The sequence below is a fragment of the Bombyx mandarina genome, chromosome 11 (genome assembly GCF_030267445.1).
Source record: "Bombyx mandarina strain Sakado chromosome 11, ASM3026744v2".
Classification (NCBI taxonomy): Eukaryota; Metazoa; Arthropoda; class Insecta; order Lepidoptera; family Bombycidae; genus Bombyx; species Bombyx mandarina.
Window position 1 is genome coordinate 1,149,805 of NC_143218.1, and position 23,905 is coordinate 1,173,709.

General features: G+C 42.0%; 2 protein-coding genes across 2 annotated transcripts; both read left to right on the forward strand.

Moving 5' to 3' along the window:
* Window positions 1-2: 2 nt before the first annotated feature.
* Window positions 3-17,875, forward strand: LOC114251677 (uncharacterized). The gene is made up of 14 exons (XM_028186019.2): window positions 3-431; window positions 793-915; window positions 2,405-2,557; window positions 3,368-3,514; window positions 5,127-5,255; window positions 5,540-5,628; window positions 6,423-6,545; window positions 8,971-9,084; window positions 10,203-10,347; window positions 12,965-13,023; window positions 13,494-13,607; window positions 14,265-14,361; window positions 16,657-16,779; window positions 17,802-17,875. The coding sequence occupies exons 1-14, from the start codon at window positions 210-212 to the stop codon at window positions 17,853-17,855; spliced, it is 1,692 nt and encodes a 563-aa protein (XP_028041820.2). The 5' UTR covers window positions 3-209; the 3' UTR covers window positions 17,856-17,875.
* Window positions 17,876-19,322: 1,447 nt separating this feature from the next.
* On the forward strand, window positions 19,323-23,434 carry LOC114251682 (uncharacterized). Its single transcript, XM_028186025.2, has 2 exons — window positions 19,323-19,620; window positions 22,376-23,434. The coding sequence occupies exons 1-2, from the start codon at window positions 19,587-19,589 to the stop codon at window positions 23,158-23,160; spliced, it is 819 nt and encodes a 272-aa protein (XP_028041826.2). The 5' UTR covers window positions 19,323-19,586; the 3' UTR covers window positions 23,161-23,434.
* The last annotated feature ends 471 nt before the right edge of the window (window positions 23,435-23,905 follow it).

Here is a 23,905-nt window from a genome sequence, read left to right on the forward strand (position 1 = left end):
CTGTGGAAAAAAATTATATCAAAAATGTTACTTAGAATCCCGCCCGCCGCCACATAAATTTTTACTAAAAGATCCAACAGCCTATAAACCTATTTATAATTATATAAAAAATACAATTCAAACAATTTAAATGACGAAATTTAGTGAGGTGAAGTGTAATGACCCCAAAGTAAAGAACATTTTCCAAATAAGATATGACCTAAAGGTCTATGTTACCGGGTACCAGGTCAAAAAATAAAAACTTAAATGTTACCTTAACACATACAAGTATTATTTTACAGATTTTACTTAATTACGTTAAAATCATGAATGAAAGTGATACATTTAACAATATTAATTCCAAGTACAGATGTTGGACTTGCCTGGGAACCGATGACATGATACAACCAGCTTTAATTGAAGAGACAATTTGGTATCAAAACAACGTCAAGGTATTTACATAATTTTTTTTATTATATCTTTATGAATTGTTCAATAATAGATCAGAACAATTTAAACATAAAGATTATTAAGTATTTAACGTTTTTTCTGTATATGTAAATAATGTCGATTTGAATCACCCAATGAACAAATAACTTTTTTAATGTAAGAAATTAGAGCAACTAATTTTCAACTTAAAAAATATCTATACCTAAGGTTTCAAGTAACTAGTTGTACTCTAGGGTCTGAAACAATACGGATCTTGAATGTATCCAAAATGAATTACATAAGGTCTTAAAATAACGAATTAAAACTAAAATGAAATAAATTTCCTTAAATGTAATACATATTACCTTTTATTATTATTTCCAGATATTACAGAGTAACGATCAATTATACCTATGTAAATATTGCAAATGGAAAATAGACAAGTTATTGAGATTCATAAGACAATGTCATTTGGCTTCAGAAATGGTCTGGAGAGATTTGAAAAAGGTACGAATACATATCGGTTGCTCCCTTCTCCAGCATCAGCTGTCAAGTTCAGATTGCACTTCGTTATACCTGCCCTGGTGAAACTGGTAATGCCATCAGGTCATTGGTAATCCTTTGGTCCTAAAAAATAAGTTTGGAGTGAAACCTGACATTGTTGTTTCAATTTCGAGTTTAAACTTATAAGTGTTGTGAGTTTTAATAAATGCATGCACAGAAAATTATGTAAAATAGTTTTAAAAAACAAATGCATAACGCTAAACACAAGTATAGAAGGCAGAGTAAAACTTAAAATAATTATACTACATATTTTATTATATTATACATATCTCAAGGAAGGTGCCGGAATTTATGTTGTAGATTTTTGTGGGCTCCGGTAACCATTTAACATCAGGTGGGCTGTGAGCTCGTCCACACACGTATGCATAAAAAAAAATTAAGATACATAGAAATAAATACACACAAAAATATAACATTTTATATAAATAGTAACATAGCGAAAATAGCTCCATATGGAATGTTACAATGTATATTGTACTAGATATATATAAGTCAAGGAGAATTGACAGGAGCCAAGGCAGGTGGCCGATTGTAAAAGTCATGCCACCATATCTCTACATAGTCTTATAATACGGCATGTTGCATAAATTCCACGTAGTGTGGGATAGAGTGGGTAATGTTACACCTGTACGAGCAACGTCATCTATCGCCGAATAGGCGAACGAATATCGAAGGATCTACTAACATCTATAAGGCTCGAGAAGCGCAACGCCATCTATTGTCAGATAACGGAAACACACATCGTATCGACTATAAAAGCTTTGCAGAGATGGCACGGACTGAGTTAATAATCTGAACTACTCGACGCGGAACCTACCTAAGCTGATGGTCTAGAGAGACCATATCAGAGTAACCTTAACTAATAGGTGAGCTCACGGGGCTCAAACCTGACGACGTTGATAACATGAACCCTAGCAAGAGCCGTGCCTCGCAGAATCTACCACCGGATCGGTAACGCGACCCACTGAGAAGATCCGGCGCGAAACTCAGTGGGCTGTGTCTGCGGGTTAGTTTACTCGCCGAGCCCTTTGTCGCATGCGACGGGTTCGACGAGAACGATGATCTGTACTTGGGGTACCTAAAAGCACCGTTAGTGGATCGGGAGGATACGAAATGACGTGTTTTGGGCGACGTCAATCGTTTACCATTTGGTCCGCAGGATCGGCTATATAGTTTCCGGCGGCCACGATGAGAGGATTCTCATGTCGTGCCCTTTTATCGAAGTGGTAGCGTAAAAGTTAAGCCAATTGTGTATGCAGTTGGAACAGCGCCCCTAGCGGCAAACGTATGCAAACGATCTCATTCCATACAAATATGAGTTAACTTTTACGCTATCGAGAACGTTAAAAATCTCGCACTAAGCACACTGTACATAATCGAATTTCACTTTCATTAGTTATAAAAAATAAAATTTAATAAGTATCTATTTCAGGAACGAATAAATTTTCCCTATTTAGCCACCAAACCGATAGAGCACCATGAACTAGGTTCAGATGACACAGAAGATGATAATTATGATATATTCCGTGATGAAGACGACTTGCCATTGTTGATGATAAAAAGTGATGAACCAGAGATTGAGTTAGTAAGTACCGTTAAGCATTTTATTAACAAAGAGGTTAGGACTTAGAGGAACTCATCCTTCGTAAGATTAGTGATACCAGTAATAATGAGAAATTCATAAATGTTACTAGATTTGAAATCGTCGCTGCCCAAAGGATAAGACGTCCGGTACATTCGTATCTAGCGATGCAACGGTGTACGAATCCCGCAGGCGGGTGCCAATTTTTCTAATGAAATACGTACTTAATTTTCACGATTGACTTCCACGGTGAAGGAACAACATCGTGTAATAAAAATCAAACCCGCAAAATTATTATTTGCGTAATTACTGGTAGTAGGACCTCTTGTGAGTCCGCGCGGTAGTGGTTACCGGAACCCATAGACATCTACAACGTAAATGCGCCACCCATCTTGAGATATGAGTTCTAAGTTCTCAAGTGGGGCAGCCGTTGTAACTATTACAACGGCTGCCCCACCCTTCAAACCGAAACGCATTACTGCTTCACGGCAGAAATAGACAGGGTGGTGGTACCTACCGGCGCGGACTCACAAGAGGTCCTACCACCAGTAATTACGCAATTTATTATTTTGCGGGTTTGATTTTCATTACACGATGTTATTCCTTCACCGTGAAGGCCAATCGTGAACATTTGTCGAGTACGCATTTCATTAGAAAAATTGGTACCCGCCTCGGATTCGAACACCGGTGCATGCTTCAACACGAATGCACCGGACGTCTTATCCTTTAGGCCACGACGACTTCAAAAATTATGTATATGGAACATGTACCATTAGTCCAGCAGCTGATTTGTCCCTTTGACCATGTCACCAGGAACCGCATGGTATTAAGGAGGAAATAAAAAACGACATCGAAGTGAACAGTGATCATGTTAGAAAAAACGATAAGGAAAAACGTTTCAGCTCCCGCATGGTCAAGGAGACCTCTGAATACGTTGTGATCAAACTGACCAAGGATGAGGTATGGGATTTTTGGTTTTTTTTTTCTCACCACATTTAGTATAGTTTTGGGGGTCGTCTGGTGTTCTCGCACGGGTAGGTACCACCAGCCTAACTGTTACTGCTGTGTGGCAGTAATGTGTTCCAGTTTGAAGGGTGGGGCGGCCGTTGTATTGTAGAAATTGAGACTTGGTGCTCGTGTCTCGAATGTCTATGGGTTTCAGTAACCATTTATTACCAGGTTGGCCGTGAGCTCGTCCATCCACCTAAGAAATAAATAAAAAAACACTGTCCTTTAGTCATTGCCTTTAGTCATAGTCATCACCATGAGCTTAAGAGGTAGCTTGTAATTTCCTCTTGTACCTTTGGGAGGATACATTGTATGTTGAATGGTAAGTGTTCAAAATGGCCCTATTCCTATCCTTTTTTAGCGATCGCCATCCAACTCTCCTCAGCACACAGCTGAGTAGAGTCCTCAGCCGACAACAGATGGCGTTATTCATACCGGTGTAATATTTCTCGAACGTTCTAGATAGTACAAGTTGTTTTGACGCCAGTTTCTATTTCGTAACGATAGATGGCGTCACTAGTATCGACAGAACTTTTTTTTATGATACTTATGACGTATAATAGTTAGTGTCGTAAATATAGTTTCTCAGTTGTCGCTATACCGAGCTCAACTAAAATATATATAGAATGGAACGATTATGTACTTGTTTTTTAATTTTTTGTAATATACAGGCTGATTGGCTGAGCATTTTAAATATTATATTGATATAGAGTGCTCAGTACTCGATTCTCGTTCTAATTAAGCAAAAAAAAAAAATAGGTGCTAACATTTGCCTAATTTATCTTTAACTAGCTGACCCGGCAGACTTCGCAGTGCCTCAATCGATAAATAAAAGACCTAAACTTTTATATAGAATAAACTTAAAACAAACAAAAGGAATCCGTCCGGCGGGGGACACGTCAAAGGGAAAACAAAATTGTTATTTTTATTTAATTCCGAGAATTTTCATATTTTTATACCTTTTAAACCTTCTCTGGACTTCCACAAATAATTCAAGACCAAAATTAGCCAAATCGGTCAAGCCGTTTTCATGTTATGTCGTGACAACGGAAAACGGGTTTCATTTTTATATATATAGATTATCAACTCAAAACAATAAGCGTGCGAATATGTTTGTTTACATCGGTTGACGATCGCGGCATCGTTTGAACGCCGCGCGCTGTTTGGATTTATGTTGGGCAGCGGCTTGGCTCTGTCCCTGGCATTGCTGACGTGCATGAGCGACGGTGACCACTTACCATCAGGTGGGCAGTAAGTTTGCCGCCGCCGCCGGGCGGCGCCTCTGCACTGCGGTGTCCACAAATTTAGAGTTTTAGCAAATTAACTCAATGACGGTTTTCTCTGTAGTTTATTTGTATTTTTTTTATTTTATATTTTTAAACGTTTCATGTGACCATGAATTTTATCATGTCCTTGATTATGTAAAGTGTTCGACCAGTCAGCCTGTATATAACATAGCATTGGTAACGTACGTTCTCGCTCGGGAAATAAATTAAATTGGCAACTCTGGTCTGAATTAAACCGTCGAACAGAGCAAGGGTTGAGAGGTCCCGTATTGTTTAAGGTGCTCGCCGAGTTGAAAGCGAAATCGGAATGCGAGGAGTACCTGAGGGCGCCTTACAAGTGCGTGAAATGCGTTAAGTGGTTCAACTTCGAGGATGTCCTGAATGGTCACATCGAGAGACACACGCCGGTGAGTTTAGATTTGATATGCGGTATGACGGTGAGCGACTGGTTCCGTGGTGTTTTTAAATAAAAAAATTAAGGGTTTTTATGACCTGGTAACTAAGACCTTTAAGTCGTGTCTTATTTTAATTTATATTCTTATTTTTATGAAAAATGATAATATAGAGTGTCTCCTGGGTTCTTCGCAGGAATTTCGGCCCCCGGCCCGAAAAAAAGCTCTTGAGATTTCAAAGTTGTCCATGGACATCATTGACCGCTCTAATATAAACGGACCGCGATGGTTTCTTCCAGGAGTATGGCGCGTTTCAATGTGACATGTGTCAGCAGTACTGTCCCAGCGCTGTGTCCCTTAGAGGACATATCAAATCTCATACAACCAGGTTCGTGTGTTGTAAGAATTTCCAGATGCTTCTAGAAAAACCTATCTTATCCCTGGTAGACTAGGGCTTATTCCAGCTAATCACGGACTGGTAGGTGATTTCACAGGCTCAACCTCAGATAGTTTGCTAATATAATAGCAAGAGTAGTGCTTCGCAGAATCTACCACCAGATCGGAAACGCGACCCACTGAGAAGATCCTACGAGAAACTCAGTCGGCTGTATCTATGGGCTAGTTCAGCTACTTCGAACTCTTAGTCGTAATCGATAAGATATCTTTTTGTTTTTTTAACACCCGATGCTTTCGTATATAGTTACGTCATAATTTTTTTAATCGCTTTTGATGGGTGGATTTGCTCACAGCCCATCTGGTGCTAAGAGGTTACGGGAGCCCATATACATCCACAACGCAAATGCCGCCACTCACCTTGAGGGATGAGTTCTAAGGTCTCAATATAGTTACAACGGCTGCCCCGCCATTCAAACCGAAACGCGTTACTGCTTCACGGCAGAAATAGGCGGGGTGGTGGTACCTACCCGCGCGGACTCGCAAGACGTCCTATAATCAGTAATTCGAATAAGTACAGCTTAATGCGAGTAGTATCTAAATAATCTACTACGGTAGGCAGCGGCTTGGCTCTGCCCCTGGCGCGGTAGGCAGCGGCTTGGCTCTGCCCCTGGCATTGCTGAAGTCCATGGGCGACGGTAACCACTCACCATCAGGTGGGCCGTATGCCCGTCTGCCTACAAAGGCAATAAAAAAAATAAAATAAAAAGTGTTTGGTGTTTGTCGCAGATACAAATGCAAAGTTTGCGGGTACGTCCGTTCGTCACGGCAACACCTACTGGAGCACCACTCAACGGCGCATACAGACGCCGCGCCAGGCTACACCTGTCACACCTGCAGATACACCACCAAGTCAGTTGGGCAGATCTATTGTCAGCTTTTTTTTATTGCTTAGAAGTGTGGACGAGCTCACAGCCCACCTGGTGCTAAGTGGTTACTAGAGCCCATAGACATCTACAACGTAAATGCGCCACACACCTATATGAGTTCTAAGGTCTTAGTATAGTTACAACGGCTGCCCCACCCTTCAAACCGAAACGCCTTACTGCTTCACGGCAAAAATAGGCTGGGTGGTGGTACCTACACGCGCGGGCTCACAAGAGGTCCTACCACCAGTAAGCCACCAGCTAGACACGTCCAAACGGATCCATCAGATCCAATAACCCTTGCATTAGACGCCTTCAGCTCTAACGCTAGGAGCGGGCTTAGGGATTTATTTATTTTATTTAATTTTTTCGGGCCGGCGGCCGAACCCCCTACGAGGTCCCCGCGCCTAGGGGGCGCGCGGGGTATGTGAGACTCAACGATCTGCAGGCGTTGAGAGCAGATCGCGGGCCCAAGGATTTTAGGGCCCACCCACTAAACGACTCCCCTGCACTCTTACACCCGACGTCCGATCTCCGTCCGGGGTCAGAACCCGTTCAGAGTAGGGGGGTTCCCGCGGTCAACACTACAACCAGACACGCGGCGCCACCCCGAGGACGCCCGACCGACGGGTCGTCGAGGCGATAGTCGACGACCAACGACGTCGGTCTCCGCGGTACGGCGGCCCTACCAGGCCGCCCGGGCGATGCCGCTGGTGTTCCGGGATACCCCGCTGGGCCAGAACCAGCCTGCCGGGTCGGAACGCGATACACCGCCGACCGGGTTGCTCTTCAACAGTATGTTCGGCGACGACAGCGACGACGAAAATGCGGACCGCATCGCAGTCCGCAGCCGCCGACGCGCCGTCCCGTCCTCCTGGTGCCAGCGCGCTAGAGTGACGGTAGCGTGCGGCGCAGCCTCAACCCCCTTAGGTCGCCCCGTGACCATCACCGGGAGGAGACTGCCTCCTCATAGGGGCTGGAGCTGGACAAACGCCCTCCTCCGAACCCCGGCTCGACGGCGGCGGCACGGCGCCGAGAGGGAAGAAGAGCTCTCCCTCTCCCGTTCCGCCGCCTCCTTCTGCGAGATGGTGGACTCGCAGAAGTCGAGCATCGCCTGCCAGGACTCGCCGTTGCCGAGCATCGTAGCCACGACGGTCGGAAGCGACAAGTCCGGTCCTATTTTTGCAACGAGGACGCGCCGCTGCAGTACGCGAGTGCAGCGCAGTGTGCTCCGCCGTGTCCTCGTTGCAGCCACTGCAGTGGTGGCACTTCGGCGTCGGCTCCCTCCGGGCGACGAGGTGCAGGTAGCGACCGAAACAGCCGTGTCCCGTGAGCACCTGCGTCGCTCGGAAGGTGAGACGTCCTCGGTCGCGATTCACCCAGTCCGAGAGGACCGGGCGGATCGCCTCGACAGTCCGTCGCCCGTAGGCGGGGTCCGCCAGGCGGCGAGACCACGCCTCGAGCACGGCACGCCGAGATTGAAGTTTCCGCGCTCGAACTTCCGCCGCGCCGGGACGCGGCTCCCCCCTGGAGCGGAGATCGCATCGCCACGCGTAATCCGCAGCGAGCGCCTCCGCTTCTAGGTCCCAGGGAGGCGTCCCAGCTAGCACGCACGCCGCCTCAAACGAGACGGTGCGGTATCCACGAACCGCCCTGACCGCAATCGCGCGCTGCGGACGTCGCAACGCCGCAACGTTGTCACGGGTCAGGGCGTGGCACCACACGGGAGTCCCGTACAGTGCCATCGACCGCACCACCCCCGTGTAGAGGCGGCGCACTACCACGTCAGGCCCCCCGACGTTCGGCAACAGCCGACTCAGCGAGCCGGCAGCCGCCATCAGTCGGGGACCTAATCTTTCAAAGTGAGCGCGGAAGCTCCAACGACCGTCCAGTACGAGACCGAGGTACCGCAACCCGGTTGTCTCGATCTCGACGCGAACGCCTCCGATCACGAGGTTGGCCCCCTGAGGCGGCGCTCTCCGGGCCCCGTGAAACAACAGGGCCTGGGATTTAACAACCGCCACCTCCAGACCCAACCGTCGGATCCTGCCGATGACGAAGGCCACCCCCGCGCAGGAAAGACGAGCAGACTCGCGCAAATCCTTCCCCCGGGCCACGACCAAAGTGTCGTCCGCGTAGCAAACTATGCTTAGACCCGGGAGAGGAGCGCTAAAGGTACCATCGCCCTGTCTATTTCTGCCGTGAAGCCGTAATATTTTTCGGTTTGAAGGATGAAGCAGTCGTTGTACTGTTGATCTGAGATTTAGACCTCATGTCTCAAGGTCGCACTTACTTAATGATATCTACAAAAAACACTACTAGAATTCTTCATGAAAAAAAAATTAATATAAGATTTTTTGTTAATTTCAATCACCCTGTACACTTGTTTATAGGTGATAATGCGTTTTCAGTAAGAGAACGGTGATGCAGCGTCACGTCAAGACCCACTTACCGTCCGAGAGGCACGCCTGCCACCAATGCGGCAAGCTATTCAAGACAATCGATTCGCTCCGAGTGCACGCCGTGTAAGCGCTCAGCGTATATAACGCTTATTTAATAGCTGACGGTTTGGTTTACGTGTGACGTCATATGACGCGATGGTGACGTCACCGGGTACCTCTGTAACTATAGAGCGTCACGTATTCTATATCGACTAGTAATAGTTCTATTTTTCCAACTAGAAAGGCAATGGTATCATACCAAACAGCCTAATATTTTATAATCTTTTTTTTATGAAAAATGATAATATGGAGTGAAGTGAAATGAAGTTAATTAATTCGAAACAATTTGTATGAAATGAAATCGAGATGAAATGTGATGTGGAATGAACTATAATCTCAGTAAAATGGTAGTTAATTACTGAGACTTTTTCGGTAGACTTTTTGGAGGATTCTGAGTAGCGAACTTTAGCGGCTTTGTTCCATTTTCCCACATTTGTGCATTCTATGTCGACTTTGGCCGCGCATTCCTGCCCCCAGCGGGTGAAAACTGTAAAGCACAGACTATATACATTTTTGACGGTACCTGTAACGCCATCTATTTTTAAAGGGCGAAAACGAAACGATCGGTACTATTGGAAATGTTCTAGAACCGTCGTCTGAAGTAAAGCGAAACTATTGAATTGTGTTAGCGAAAAATCTACCTTAATCGTAACGTATTTCGGTGTGATTTTTTTAAATATAGTTTCAGTGCGTACCAATATAATCCATTAAAACAAGGCGTGCCCACATATGACGTCATACGAGTTAAATGTTTTGATTGTAAATCGAAAAGTGAAAGGATATTTTGATTTAAACGACATTTTTGTAACTTTACAGAAGCATAATTTGAAATTCATTGGAACTAAATATCATAACAAAAAAATTTATTCCTCAGCTATTTTTGAATGGAGTAAACTTAATTTAAGTTCAATTAAAAACATCGAACAGTTGATGCTGAGACCAAGTTTGGGTGGCGCATTTACGTTGTGGATGTCTATGGGCTCCAGTAACCACTTAACACCAGGTGGGCTGTGAGCTCGTCCACCCATCTCAGCAACAAAAAAAAAAAAAAAACGGACCTTTAATTACAAAGATAAATGTCGCGTGTTAAGCGAAATATCGCTTAAATCGAATTAGCCTTTCGATCGTCGACATGTTTTCAGCCGCCACGACAAGTCTCGTAGGTACCAATGCAGCGAGTGCGAGAAGGCCTTCATATACCCGTCCCTCTTGCACAAGCACGTGCAGGCCGTGCACGAGAGAGACGACTATTATTGCGTCGAGTGCGACGTCAAATTCAAATCGCCCGTGAGTACGTTAGCTCTAGTTCGACTCTCATAGTTTGTGGGTGTTCTAAGTTACAGTCTAGCGGTTTGAGTGTTATTGGTATTGCCGATGGGCATGAATGGAGGCTAAGGATGGGTAAATTTACTGGTGGTAGGACCTCTTGTGAGTCCGCGCGGGTAGGCAACACCACCCTGCCTATTTCTGCCGTGAAGCAGTAATGCGTTTCGGTTTGAAGGGTAGGGGCAGCCGTTGTAACTATAAATGAGACCTTAGAACTTATATCTCAAGGTGGGTGGCGCATTTACGTTGTAGATGTCTATGGTCTCCAGTAACCACTTAACACCAGGTGGGCTGTGAGCTCGTCGACCCATCTAAGCATTAAAAAAAAACCAGGAGCGTGGGGCGTCCTCCAACCAGGTGGATCGACGACTTAGTGCGCACGGCGGGAAGTCGTTGGATGCGGAAGGCGGAGGACCTCATTCTGTCGAAGGCATTGGAGAAGGCCTATGTCCAGCAGTTGGCAGATAAAGGCTGACGATGATGATGATGATAATAGGCATGAGCGACGGTGATAATTTACCATCAGATGCTAGTTTGCCAATAAAAACAACAAATACACACACATATCATATCCTGTCTGACATATCCGTCATATATACTTAGTCTGGCCATAAATACTGTTACAATTAAAAATAAACAAAATATTACATTTGAATTTGGAATCTGTCATTTTTATATGATTGCTCATTGAATTTTTCATTTTGGCGCCAATACATTGTACAATATTTTGCGATATAAAAATGGAGTGGGGTGATAAAGAGAACCGAATATCTGTGATTGCATTACACAAAGTAGGTATGGAACCAAATGCAATTTTTAAAACTCTCCATACGCTTGGTATTAGTAAAATGTTTGTGTACCGGGCTATTAATAAGTGCAATGAGACCTCCTTTGTTTGAGACAGAAAAAGATCTGGCCGTCCACGTAGTGTTCGTACGAAAAAGGTGGTCAAAGCAGTAAGGGAAAGAATTCGAAGAAATCCTGTCCGAAAGCAAAAAAAATTATCTCGGGAGATGAAGATAGCACCTAGAACCATGTCGCGTATTTTAAAAGATGACTTAGGACTTGCAGCCTATAAGAGACGTACTGGTCAAAATAGGGTGGTAAAATCGAAACAACTACTGAAGCGGTACGCAAATGGAGGACATAGAAAAAATTTGTTTACGGATGAGAATTTTTTTACAATCGAGCAACATTTTGACAAAAAAAAATACCGTATTTATGCTCAAAGCTCTAAGGAAGCTTCCCAATTAGTCGACAGAGTGCAACGTGGGCACTATCCGACTTCAGTGATGGTTTGGTGGGGTATTAGCTATGAAGGAGTGACTGAGCCATACTTTTGTGAAAAAGGTATCAAAACGTCTTGGTTGGAAACGAACGTTTCGGACTTCATCAGAGCTGAAGCCTGGCCGTCGTCTAGTTCCGATCTTAATCTGCTGGATTATGATTTATGGTCATTTTTAGAGAGTACGGCTTGCTCTAAATGCCATGATAATTTGGAGTCCCTAAAACAATCCGTACGATTGGCAGTGAAAAATTTTCCCATGGAAAAAGTGCGTGCTTCTATTGATAACTGGCCTCAACGTTTAAAGGACTGTATTGCAGCCAATGGAGACTACTTCGAATGAGCTTTTTATACTTTAAATTGTTTTATATTTATGTATTAAACTAACACACTGTAAAAGTAATAAATGTTAGTTGCAATAGAATTTTTTTTTCCTTTGTCTCAGTATTTATGGCAAGACTAGGTATAGAGTGAGGCTGGTTCCATGGTGTTTTTAAAATGATGACGTCAACGTCGCTGACGCCATTTTCTTCATTATTATGATTGCCATCCATAGTGACAGTCATTAAGACTTAGTTTTCCAATGAATTCCATTTATTGGATCTCGAGTGTAAAGCGATAACCCTAGATAATACACAAATTAGTTATAGTAAAGCAACTCAAGCATTCAACAAAAATGCTTACGGGCGTCGGCCACTAGATGGCTTCGCTTCGACTAGTTTCTTAATTAAAAACATCGAACTGTTGATGAACTGATAGCAAATAAAACGGACCATTAATTACAAAGATAAATGTCGCGTATTAAGCGAAATATGGCTTAAACCGGATAAATAGCCTTTGACCCGTGTATATTTTGACACCAGCATTCGCTAAGAGATATTACAGTTTTAAACGGAGTGTAATTGTAATTTAAGATTAGATGACAGTTTTTTTTTGTTGGTTTAATATTAATGGGTGTGATTTTTCTACACCCTATGAGTCGTCTATTATCAAAGGTGGCAATCTGTGCATTTGGACAAAAAAAAATTATTGATATGTCAATACAGATTGATTTGAATATAATCGTCTCCTTCAAAGAATACGGTTCAAAACCTGCATTAAATAAAGGTTAATAGTTAACCTGTTATTTATCTAAGATGTCGTTCCGAAGAGTTTTGTGACTGCCAATGGAATACAAAGTCAATAATTCGTTTTTCTGATTTACCAATCATTGTCCAAAAGTCAGATTGCCGGCTTTGATAATAGTCGACTCATATATAGATGTCGCTAAAAGCGTTCGTGTGAACTTTACAGGAGACCCTAAGGCTGCATTTCAAGAAAGCGAAAAAGCACAGAGACTTTTCGTCATACAGGTAATTTTCAGGATGCTATATCAAGAGCTTTTTATTGCTTAGATGGGTGGGCGAGCTCACAGCCCACCTGGTGTTATGTGGTTACTGGAGCCCATAGAAATCTACGACGTAAATGCGCCACCCACCTTGAGATATAAGTTCTAAGGTCTCAGTATAGTTACAACGGCTGCTTCGCCCTTCAAACCGAAACGCATTACTGCTTCACGGCAGAAATAGGCAGGGCGGTGGTACCTACCCATGCGGACTCACCTTCCACCAATTATAATTATTATTACACGATGTTTTATTCCTTCACCGTGGAAGTCAATCGTGAACGTTTGTTAAGTACGTATTTAATTAGAAAAATTGGTACCCGCCGGCGGGATTCGAACACCGGTGCATCGCGTCAACACGAATGCACCGGACGTCTTATCCTTTAGGCAACGACGACTTTTAGTTTGATGTATACAGGACACAATAAAAACATCCAGGTACCAGTGTCCGAATTGCGATGCGAGGTTCGTTTCTCCGTCTGCGCTGGCGGTACATCTCAGCGCCCAGCACGGAGCCGCCAAGCTTCACGCTTGCGACCTCTGCCACCGGAGGTAAGTGACGATCCCTCCGAAGCTGGGTCAAAGGGTCCCCGAAAAACTGTTTAGGGCATATGAATGGCGGACCTATAAATCTTTGATCAGGGTCCAACCGCGACTACGCCATTGGTGTGTGTGTGTGTGCCAAATTATGGTATTTATAATTGTAACGATGGTCGTAAGTGACATTTTCTGTTCAAAAACACATGACCAAACCAAAAACAATTGGGCACAGATGAGATCTCAATCGATAAGCCGCCGATGTAAAATCTGGTGTGCATATAGAATGTGGGTGGGTCATTAAATCTAGGAGTTCAGTGTTGTCTGTGTGTCCCAATTGCTATAGGAGCCAGTTAAATGGTAAAGGATCTTTAAGTGGAGATCAGTTTCTTTGGAAATGTGGACGGAGGTAGTGGCTTTAGCTACTGATGATGTAATCATCTCAGAATACACTTTCATTATTGCTTATTGTTTTTAAAAGGGAATTCCATAACAATATGAGTTAATAGGAATCGTCACGTAACGAAAAAGCGTTATGGTTTCTCCGCGTTTCTTACTCATAGATGGACAATGGAAATTACATGTGAATGTGTCTTTATTAACGATTTAGCTGCGAGTGAGTGAACTGTCCGAAGGGGTCCACGGACCGCACACGCTTTTATGTAATTTCAGGTACAGTAGCCGTGAAGCGTTGAGGGCCCACGTGTGGAGGACGCATACGCAACGCGAAAAGTCCGTCACCTGTGATATATGCGAGAAGAGCTTTTCGGTAAGCTTGATTAAGTATGACGTGCTTTAGACGAAATATCAGCGTGGTTTTGTTTGAGGAATCAAAAGCGATGTGCTCGATGTTTGAAAATAATGTAATATTATTTTTATACGTTACTAGCTGACCCGGCAGACTTCGTAGTGCCTTAATCGATAAATAAAAGACCTAAACTTTTGTATAAAATGAACTTAAAACAAACAAAAGGAAACCGTCCGACGCGGGACACATCAAAGAGAAAACAAAATTATTATTTTTATTTAATTCTGAGCATTTTCATATTTATTCACCTTTTAAATCTTCTCTGGACTAACACAAATAATACAAAACCAAAATTAGCTAAATCGGTCCAGCCGTTCTCGAGTCTTAGCGAGACTAACGAACAGCAATTCATTTTTATATATACAGACTAGCTGACCCGGCAGACTTGTAGTGCCTCAATCGACAAATGAAAGACCTAAACTTTTGTATAAAATGAACTTAAAACAAACAAAAGAAATCCGTCCGACGCGGGACAGATCAAAGTTTTTTTTTTTTTTTATTGCCTTTGTAGGCAGACGGGCATACGGCCCACCTGATGGTGAGTGGTTACCGTCGCCCATGGACTTCAGCAATGCCAGGGGCAGAGCCAAGCCGCTGCCTACCGCTTAATACTCTCCATAAGCCTCGTTTGAAGAAGGACATGTCATAGCGCTCGGGAAACACCGTGGAGGGGAGCTCATTCCATAGCCGGATGGTACGTGGCAAAAAATATCTCTGGAAACGCACTGTGGATGACCGCAGTGGCTCCAGGTAGTATGGATGAACTCTACTCCGGTGGCGGGCGGTGCGATGGTAAAAACGAGATGCTGGTATCATCTCGAACAATTCCTCAGAGCACTCCCCATGGAACATACGGTACAAAATACAGAGGGAACCGAAGTCCCTCCGCAGACCCAAAGAGAAAACAAAATTATTATTTTTATTTAATTCCGAGCATTTTCATATTTATTCACCTTTTAAATCTTCTCTGGACTTCCACAAATAATTCAAGACCAAAATAAGCCAAATCGGTCCAGCCGTTCTCGAGTTTTAGCGAGACTAACGAACAGCAATTAATTTATCACTACACAGTATAAAACAAAGTCGCTTTCTCTGTCCCTATATATATATCTGTCTGTCCCTATATCTATATCTGTCTGTCCCTATGTATGCTTAAATCTTTAAAACTACGCAACGGATTTCGGTGCGGTTTTTTTTAATAGATAGAGTGATTGAAGAGGAAAGTTTATATGTATAATAATATCCATTAAATAGTGGAGAAATCAATAATAAATTACAGTTTTCGAAGCGAAGCGAGGGCGGGTCGCTAGTATATTATATATATAGAAGAAGAAGATAGAATATGAATTGCTTTAGACGAAATATCATCGTGGTTTTATTTGTGGAATCCAAAGCGATGTGGTTGATGTTTGAAAATAATGTTATGTTATTTTTATACATTATATATTTGGGGAGAGAGGAGTGAGTGTTGAGACGACGGCTGATAGAAGGGAATTAAAGAATGGAAGGGAAATTAGCTGTGCCGACCACACCTAGTGGGATAAGGTGAAGAAAAAGAAGATATATTTCGGGGGTATTGTGAGCCCTCACAGATAGGTACCGCCACCCTGGCTATTTCTGCCGCGAAGCAGTGATTGCTTCCTGTTTGGAGAGTGGGGCAACCTTTGTACTGTAGAACTGAAACTTAGAACTCGTGTCTCAAGGCCGGTCGTGATCTCGACGCTGTGATGTCTATGGGCTCGTCCGTTGGAGCGTTCACGTATTTTTTTTAACCAACTTCGAAATAAGGAGGAGGTTTTCGTTTCGACTGAATTTTTATTTTATGTGTTTAACTAACCTCAAAACATTCTAGATGTGTTTTTATTTGACGGTTATTACTTCTCATGTGTGGTCTCTTGTAAATCTTCAATCAAGATCCAATGTCCAGTCATTAATAATGCATATATAATTGTCTTTGACGATTACATTAGTGATGTACTCATTTTGTATCGTTAAAGTCAGTGTATTAGTTATTGTCGATAATTTTGGTTAACCGAATCGAAGTCTAAAGTTTGTATGTTCAAAATGGAGCACGGTATTGTAGATTGTGCATTGCCTACGTCAAGTGAGCCGGGCTGCTCACTTTCAGACCCTAAATCTAAATCCTGGTTGAAGTTCGAGGGCTGCCACACGCGTCGAACCTTCACATATGCTCACAATACGTGTATGATCTTGGAGTTTATAGGAGAAATAGGACAGTTTGATGTTTCTTTGCAGCGCAAAAGCGTCTTGAAGCTCCACTTGCGCACGCACACGGGAGCGAGGCCTCACGCGTGCGAATGTGGGGCAGCTTTCGCTCAGAAAGCTACGTTGAAAGCGCACGCCGCAGCCAAACACAAGGTCCGAAACTTAGATATCTCGAACCATCGTATTTTCACAAGTCGATCGTCCATACATTATTCTCGATAGACGAATTTTAGCTGAAGCTTATACGCAATTTTTGATTTACAAAAGCTAAAAGATAAATGTTTGATAAATTGAAAACGTTGGGCAGAGAAACTGGTGCTGTATAAGTAATTTGGAGGCGAAAAACCAACTAAAATCCCTCCCTATGGCACGTTGCGATGGATATACCACTGGAGACATAACCCAGAGAGGATTGATGTCAGACAGGCGACTCATACCATTTCTTTATTATTATTAATTAGATGGATGGACGAGGTCACAGTTCTCCTGGTGTAAAATAGTTACTCGAGCCCATAGACATGTACAGAGTAAATACCACCACCCATCTAGGCATCCCTGTGCAGCATGATGAGAGGACACGCTAAAGAATATGATGTCAACCAAACAAAAAAACCGAAAAGTAATGTTAGTTTTTGGTTCTAACGTAAATGTTTCTTCGAGCCGATTGCGAAATGGACCGACGCGGAACTTCGGCATAGGAAACAAAATAAATCACCCCATTTTGGTATAAAGTGGTATATTTATATTTACTTGCTTCCTTCGGTATTCGCGAGTCGAAGACCGAACTAAAGCTACTTCTAGAAAGAAAACAAAGATACCTGACATCTCATGAAATTCTGGTATGTGAGCCCGGACCGGTTGTTACTGTTGATTTGTCTATTTCTGCCGCCAAGCATTCACCCGTTCTAAACATAACTAAATCTTCGACCTCACGTCTCAAAACGACACTCGCTTTGTGAGGCCAATGCGCCTCAGTAGCCTTTGCCTACTTAAAGTGCCATTGAGTCTCCCCAAATTTTATTTTAAGTTTCCGTTAATAATTCCTATTCATCTCCAGTAGACGACTGTCTTGAACAATATCAATCGAAGTGCCACTAAAATATGAGTGAGCTAATGCGATTTGTCTTTAATAATGTGTTTAAAAAAAATAAAACAAAAATAATTTTATTTTTCAGAAAAAAGATATACCAAACGAACACGACACACAAATAGTACAGACGGAACAATAAAGAGATTGTATACGTAAAAATGGTTTTTCATTTATTTCGAAACTCTGAATTTTTTTTTTTTTTAATTGCTTAGATGTGTGGACGAGCTCACAGCCCACCTGGTGTTAAGTGGTTACTGGAGCCCATAGACATCTACAACGTAAATGCGCCACACACCTTGAGATATAGTTCTAAGGTCTCAGTATAGTAACAACGGCTGCCCCACCCTTTAAACCGAAACGCATTACTGCTTCACGGCAGAAATAGGCGGGGTGGTGGTACCTACCCGCGCGGACTCACAAGAGGTCCTACCACCAGTAAAACACATTGCTCGTAAAAATCTGTTCTATCCGTTGAGTTCTCGAGAAGCGACTGTGTACCAGAAGATGTAGCGTGGGTAGGCCTCCCACAAGAGACTGGTGACATAATAAGGCTCGCGGGATCCGCTAGATCCAAACGGCACAGGACCGATCGTTATGGCGAGGCTTGGGGGAAACCTTGACCCAGCAGTGGACGTCTTTAGTCTGTGGATTGCTATCGCGAGGAAGCAATCCATCGCCGTCTTCTTTAACTTTTAGATTCGTTTGAGATCTAAAAGCTACATCCTTCACATGTCACGCTGGAAACATAGTTCTTTTCTGTCATGGAAGCGTTAGTCTTATAACATCGTGTAATAAAAATCAAACCTGCAAAATTATAATTTGCGTATTTTGCGTGAATCCTTGCGGGTAGGTACCACCACCCCGCCTATTTCTGCCGTGAAACAGTAATGCGTTTCGGTTTGAAGGGTGGTGTAACCATTGTAACTATATTGAGATCTTAGAACTTATATCTCAAGGTGGGTGGAGCATTTACGTTGTAGATGTCTACGGACTCCAGTAACCACTTACACTCCACTTACACTTCAGTAAGCCACCAGGTGGGCTGTGAGCTCGTCCACTCATCTAAGCAATAAAAAAAAGTCTACGGGCCATTACGACCCAGGATTTTGTCAAGGAGAGTCTATTTACTTTAGAATTAAAAAAGATGTGTAGTGTCGTGGGACACTGGATAGGAACAAAGTTCCTTATTATAAAATATTAATATTAAGTTCTATTTGAGGTATAATGAAAATAAAACCGGAGGTTTCGCAACAACCCACGGTCATTCGGTAACGTGCGAACTTATTGTGGTACACTTCATTCACGGTTGTTTGCATGAGAGTTAGTGTATTGCGCAATGAACGCTCTGAGATCGCGGTCAATGAATGATAAAAAAATATGTTATTTTTTGTACGTTATTACAAAGTTAAGTCTTACACTGTGTGCATTACTAATAAAAATCTTACGTTACGGACGTTTTTTCCCGGTTAAACCCCGGGTACCCCCCTCCGCATCGTCCCATAAGGAACTTCGTTCCAAAAAAAAACTTAACTGTGTAATGATTTATGCATAGACAACGGAAGTCTTAGCGGCAGTTAAACCTGAGTTCCAACGATAGTTATAAGAAAGAAAAAAAAAAGAAAACTTGATCAACATTCTTAGAACACATTTCCATTATAAATGAATTCCGAATACCAATTAACTTTTCGTATCACACACAATGAGAAATCAATTATGCATTTTTGTTACGTTACGTAGTTTTTACACGGGTCGTTTTAATTAATACACGGCCAGCCGATTGCTTTTCGATTAAACTCCTTAAGTGTTTTTTTGTTTTTGTTTTAAAAGTTTCGATTTTACATAAGTTCTCGTCACGAAATAAATTATTATAATGAAAATAGGTTTTGTGATAGCCCTGTTTTTTGGTACGTGCGTTTTAAGGTTTTTGTGGTTAATTACATAATTATACCTAGTCAGGTCATAAATTCTGTCACATGTTTAATGTAAAATAATTGAAACAAGTTTATTCATTATGTAACCATTCATATACCAAAATGAACTTAACAAAACATAGATTCTTATGACACTAAAGTTTATTCAAAATGACCTCCGTGATTTTGAATACAGGCCTTCAATCTGCGCGGCCAGTCGTCTATCGCAGCACGAACGAGGTCCATGTCAATATCGGCGGCTGCCTTAATCAAGGATGTCTTGAGTGACTCCAAATTGGGATGAGGCTTTGAGCACGCCTTTTCCTCCAAGTGTTGCCATATCTTGTAATCTAACGGGTTCAAATCTGGACTGGAGGAGGGCCAGTCTTCGTGCCGGATGAAGTCGATTTCACGCGCCGCCAGCCAGTCTTGTGTGCTCTTCGCTCTATGAGCTGGCGCCGAATCTTGTTGGAATACCCAGTGCCTGTTATTGAACATGGTATGAGAAACAGGTTCCACAAGGTTCGTCAGGACTGTATTTTGATACACAACTGCATTCGTTTTTACACCTTTCTCACAAAAATGTACCTCTGTTAAGCCCCAATAAGAAACTCCCAACCATACCATGAGCGAGGATGGAAAATGACCTCGTTGAACACGCGGAATACGGTTGCTCGTTTCTTCACTACTGTGTGCGTACACCTTATCATTTTGTGTGTTGTAGCTCTCTTCTACGGTAAAAATTTTTTCATCCGAAAAAAGAATTTCCCGATATTTTTTTCCCGCGTACCGCTTCAACAAAGCGCGGCATCTCTTCAGTCTCAGGTCCATTAGACGAGCATTCAAACGATGTCCTGTTTTTCTTCGATATGCCCGAAGCCCTAAGTCTTCATTTAACACCCTTTTCACCGTGGTTCTGCTTAACCCCATCTGAAGGGCCAACAGTTTCTGCTTATGTTTGGGATTTCTTTGAATTCGCGCCTTCACAGCTTTTATTACTGCTGGAGTCCTAACAGACCCAGGGCGACCACTTCTTGACCTGTCATCTACACTAGAGTCTTCATTGTATCGTTTGATGGTACGATAAACGAATCTTTTGGTTATATTCAAATTTTTCAGTATGTTAAAAATTTTAATTGGCGCGTAACCGCAACGATGCAACGCAATAACTGCAACACGGTCTTCTCCACTGCATATTTAAAAATGAGTAAAATTCTAAAAGTATACATTTTTATTTTCAAGAACAGTTCGAAATTCGAATTAAATAAACTTTTTTGTAGCCAGCATTCTAAAAGAAAAGTTTTTACTGTGTGACAATACTTATTACCTGACTAGTTATGTATACAAATCGAGGGTTGAAAGGTTATTTGGTTTAAGCTAAATTTATCTTTGTAATAATTAAAGGTGCCTTTTCAAATTCAAATTCAAAATCATTTATTTCAATCATTTATTAGATGTCAGTATAACACACTTGTTGAATGTCAAAATATAACAATGTTAACTCTACCACCGGTTCCAAAAAGAGCCACAGTCCTGAGAAGAACCGGCGAAACAAACTCAGCGGGCTTTTTTTGTTTGTTTTTTTCTCAAAATTTTTTTTTTATAAGTAATAATAGTTACAATAATCGAAAAAACAAGTCAAAAAATACAATTAAAAATAATAATAATAATAATTAAAAATGAAAAGGCCAGGAGCGAACGCCTCATTCCCCCACGTAGTGCCATCTAGTAAATAATCCTTAATATTATAATATGCCTTGTTGCACAAACGTTCCATATCAGCTTTCTTAAATCTTGTTTTTCTTTTATTTGGAGTTAACATCAACGGTTCACTGTTTTAATTGAACTTCAATGATGTTTACTCCATTCAAATAACTGAAGAAGTTTTTTTTTTGTTATGATATTTTTTCCAAATTTTAAACTTTAAATAGCTGCCCTGTGAAATTGCCAAAAATGTCGCTTAAAACAAATAAAATTTCAACCCCTCTATATATTATTATGTATGCATATGTTTATTACTCCTGATAATTTCACACGTTAGGCGCGAATAATAATTATTTTTTGTTGTTAATTAAAAATCAACAGAAGATATTTAGTGTTGAAGTGTAACGACAAAAAGTCCTTTTAAAAGTGTCATTGACCATCATACCCGATTCGGCAGACCCCGTGAGCTCACCTACACGTCAAGAAGCTAATATAGCCTCTCAAGGCTAGCAGCATAGGTAGGAAAAAAAATTGACCAGCATCGCGATGACGTCACTGTACTTCTTCTTGTGCAGGTTGAGGGTATACCTACTGTTTTTTTTTCCTACCTATGCTGATAGCCTTGAGAGGCTATATCAGCGTTACCCTAGCGCGTAGGTGAGCTTTCGGGGCTCAAAACGGAGATGTTGCTAACACTGGCCCTAGCAAGAGCGGTGCTTCGCAGAATCTACCACCGGATCGGAAACGCGACCCGCTGAGAAGATCCGGCGAGAAACTTTTTTTTTATTAGATGGGTGGACGCGGTCACAGCCCACCTGGTGTTAAGTGGTTACGGGAGCCAATAGACATCTACTACGTAAATGCGTCACCCACCTTGCGACATAAGTTCTAAGGTCTCAGTATAGTTACAACGGCTGCACCACCCTTCAAACCGAAACGCATTACTGCTTCACGGCAGAAATGGTGGGGCGGTGGTACCTACCCGCGCGAACTCACAAGAGGTCCTACCACCAGTATAATGTTATTATTACTATTATTATTTCAGTCGAAAACGTAACAGCGAAATTCGTGATGCACTTATCGAACATTCCGTCGGATCCATTCCTGAAATACAATTACAACAGATATCTCTGGCCGAATTTACAGCATCAAACAGGTTATCCACAAACCAATTTAGATGTAAATAAGCAACGTTTGCGTGATCTATTAAAAAAGACGATTCTAAACGAGATCTACAATAAATTATACAAAGAAGTACGCAGGGTACCATTTTATGTTATAGATAAAGATTACATTAAATTAGACAATACTGATATTCCGTTATATTATGTCACAGATCACATTGATATAACTGATATCGATTTTCCGAATAAATACGATCGATTTGGTGACGAATACATCGATCTATCGGATCTGGCTAGAGGTCGCGCTAGAAACGGCTTGAATGATGAGATTAAAAAGGAATATTCCAGAAGAAACCAACGCAATAACGATGAGAATAGTGATGAGAACGATGACAATAGTGATGAGAACGATGACAATGGTGATGAAAACGATGACAGTGACAGTGATGAGGAGACTAGTGAAGAATCGAGTAGCAGTGAGGTTTCATCCGAAGAAGATTCAGATTCCAAAGACAGTGGTAAAGTTGATAGCAAACATATGTACACTCAGGGAAGGACCCGCTATCTCAATTCTGACGCAGAATCAAGAAAGAGATTGGAATATTTCTTGCCGAAAAGCTACAAGTGGAGTTCAGAAGAATATGACAGATTAGGTTATTTTTGGTTTAATGGACCAAGAGGCAAGGATCCGGTTCCCAAACGATGAGACATAAATAAATTTATATATTTTTCCGTTTATTATTGATTAAATTTGGTAATAATAACGAGTTATTTGGCGTTACACAATGAATTACCGAGCTAAATAATGCCTCAGTGTGAGCTGCACTATCTCAGGTTATCAGTCAAAATGGACGCTACAATTAAGATTTTGGCACTATATTAATAAATTAACATTGATAATAGCATTGCAGACTCTAGCGCGTATGTCACATGAGCTATGTCAGGTGTAAGCCCGATCATAAAGGCAGTTTTACTGATAAATTTTACTTCATATCAGTTTCATTACTACCCGTTATGTAATTAATACAAATAAAGCTTATTTATGCCTAGCAAGCTATATCTACAGGCTAAGACGAAAAACTTCACCACTTTTTTTATCAATACGTCAACGGTTTTTTTTTTATTACAGTAAAATTATTTTCGAAACCGTCTCTTAAGCGAAAGCCAAGCAGTCGTCGGAGCTGATGGACGGACATAACCAACGTAAATGCTGCCACCCACCTTGAAACGCCAGTTCTAAGTCTTAGCTTTTACGGTACAACGGCTGCCCCGCTCTTCAAACCGAAACGCATTACTGCTTCACAGCAGACAAAAGTAGCATGGTGGCAGTACTTTGTCTACTGACTTATTACCTTTAAGCTGCTTTCAGACTACAATATACTATAGTGTCATGTAGTATAGCAGCCTATACTTAACCAATAATATATAGTACAGTACAGTGAGAATGTGTC

What these genes read in the sequence shown, in the direction of transcription:
- LOC114251677 (XM_028186019.2), top strand. Translation starts at nt 210, where the DNA reads ATGTTACCGGGTACCAGGTCAAAAAATAAAAACTTAAATGTTACCTTA. An exon ending in ACGTCAAATTCAAATCGCCC is followed by an intron (nt 10,348 to 12,964) that starts GTGAGTACGTTA and finishes TGAACTTTACAG; the next exon opens with GAGACCCTAAGGCTGCATTT. An exon ending in TATGCGAGAAGAGCTTTTCG is followed by an intron (nt 14,362 to 16,656) that starts GTAAGCTTGATT and finishes GTTTCTTTGCAG; the next exon opens with CGCAAAAGCGTCTTGAAGCT.
- LOC114251682 (XM_028186025.2), top strand. Translation starts at nt 19,587, where the DNA reads ATGAAAATAGGTTTTGTGATAGCCCTGTTTTTTG. An exon ending in TGTGATAGCCCTGTTTTTTG is followed by an intron (nt 19,621 to 22,375) that starts GTACGTGCGTTT and finishes TTATTATTTCAG; the next exon opens with TCGAAAACGTAACAGCGAAA.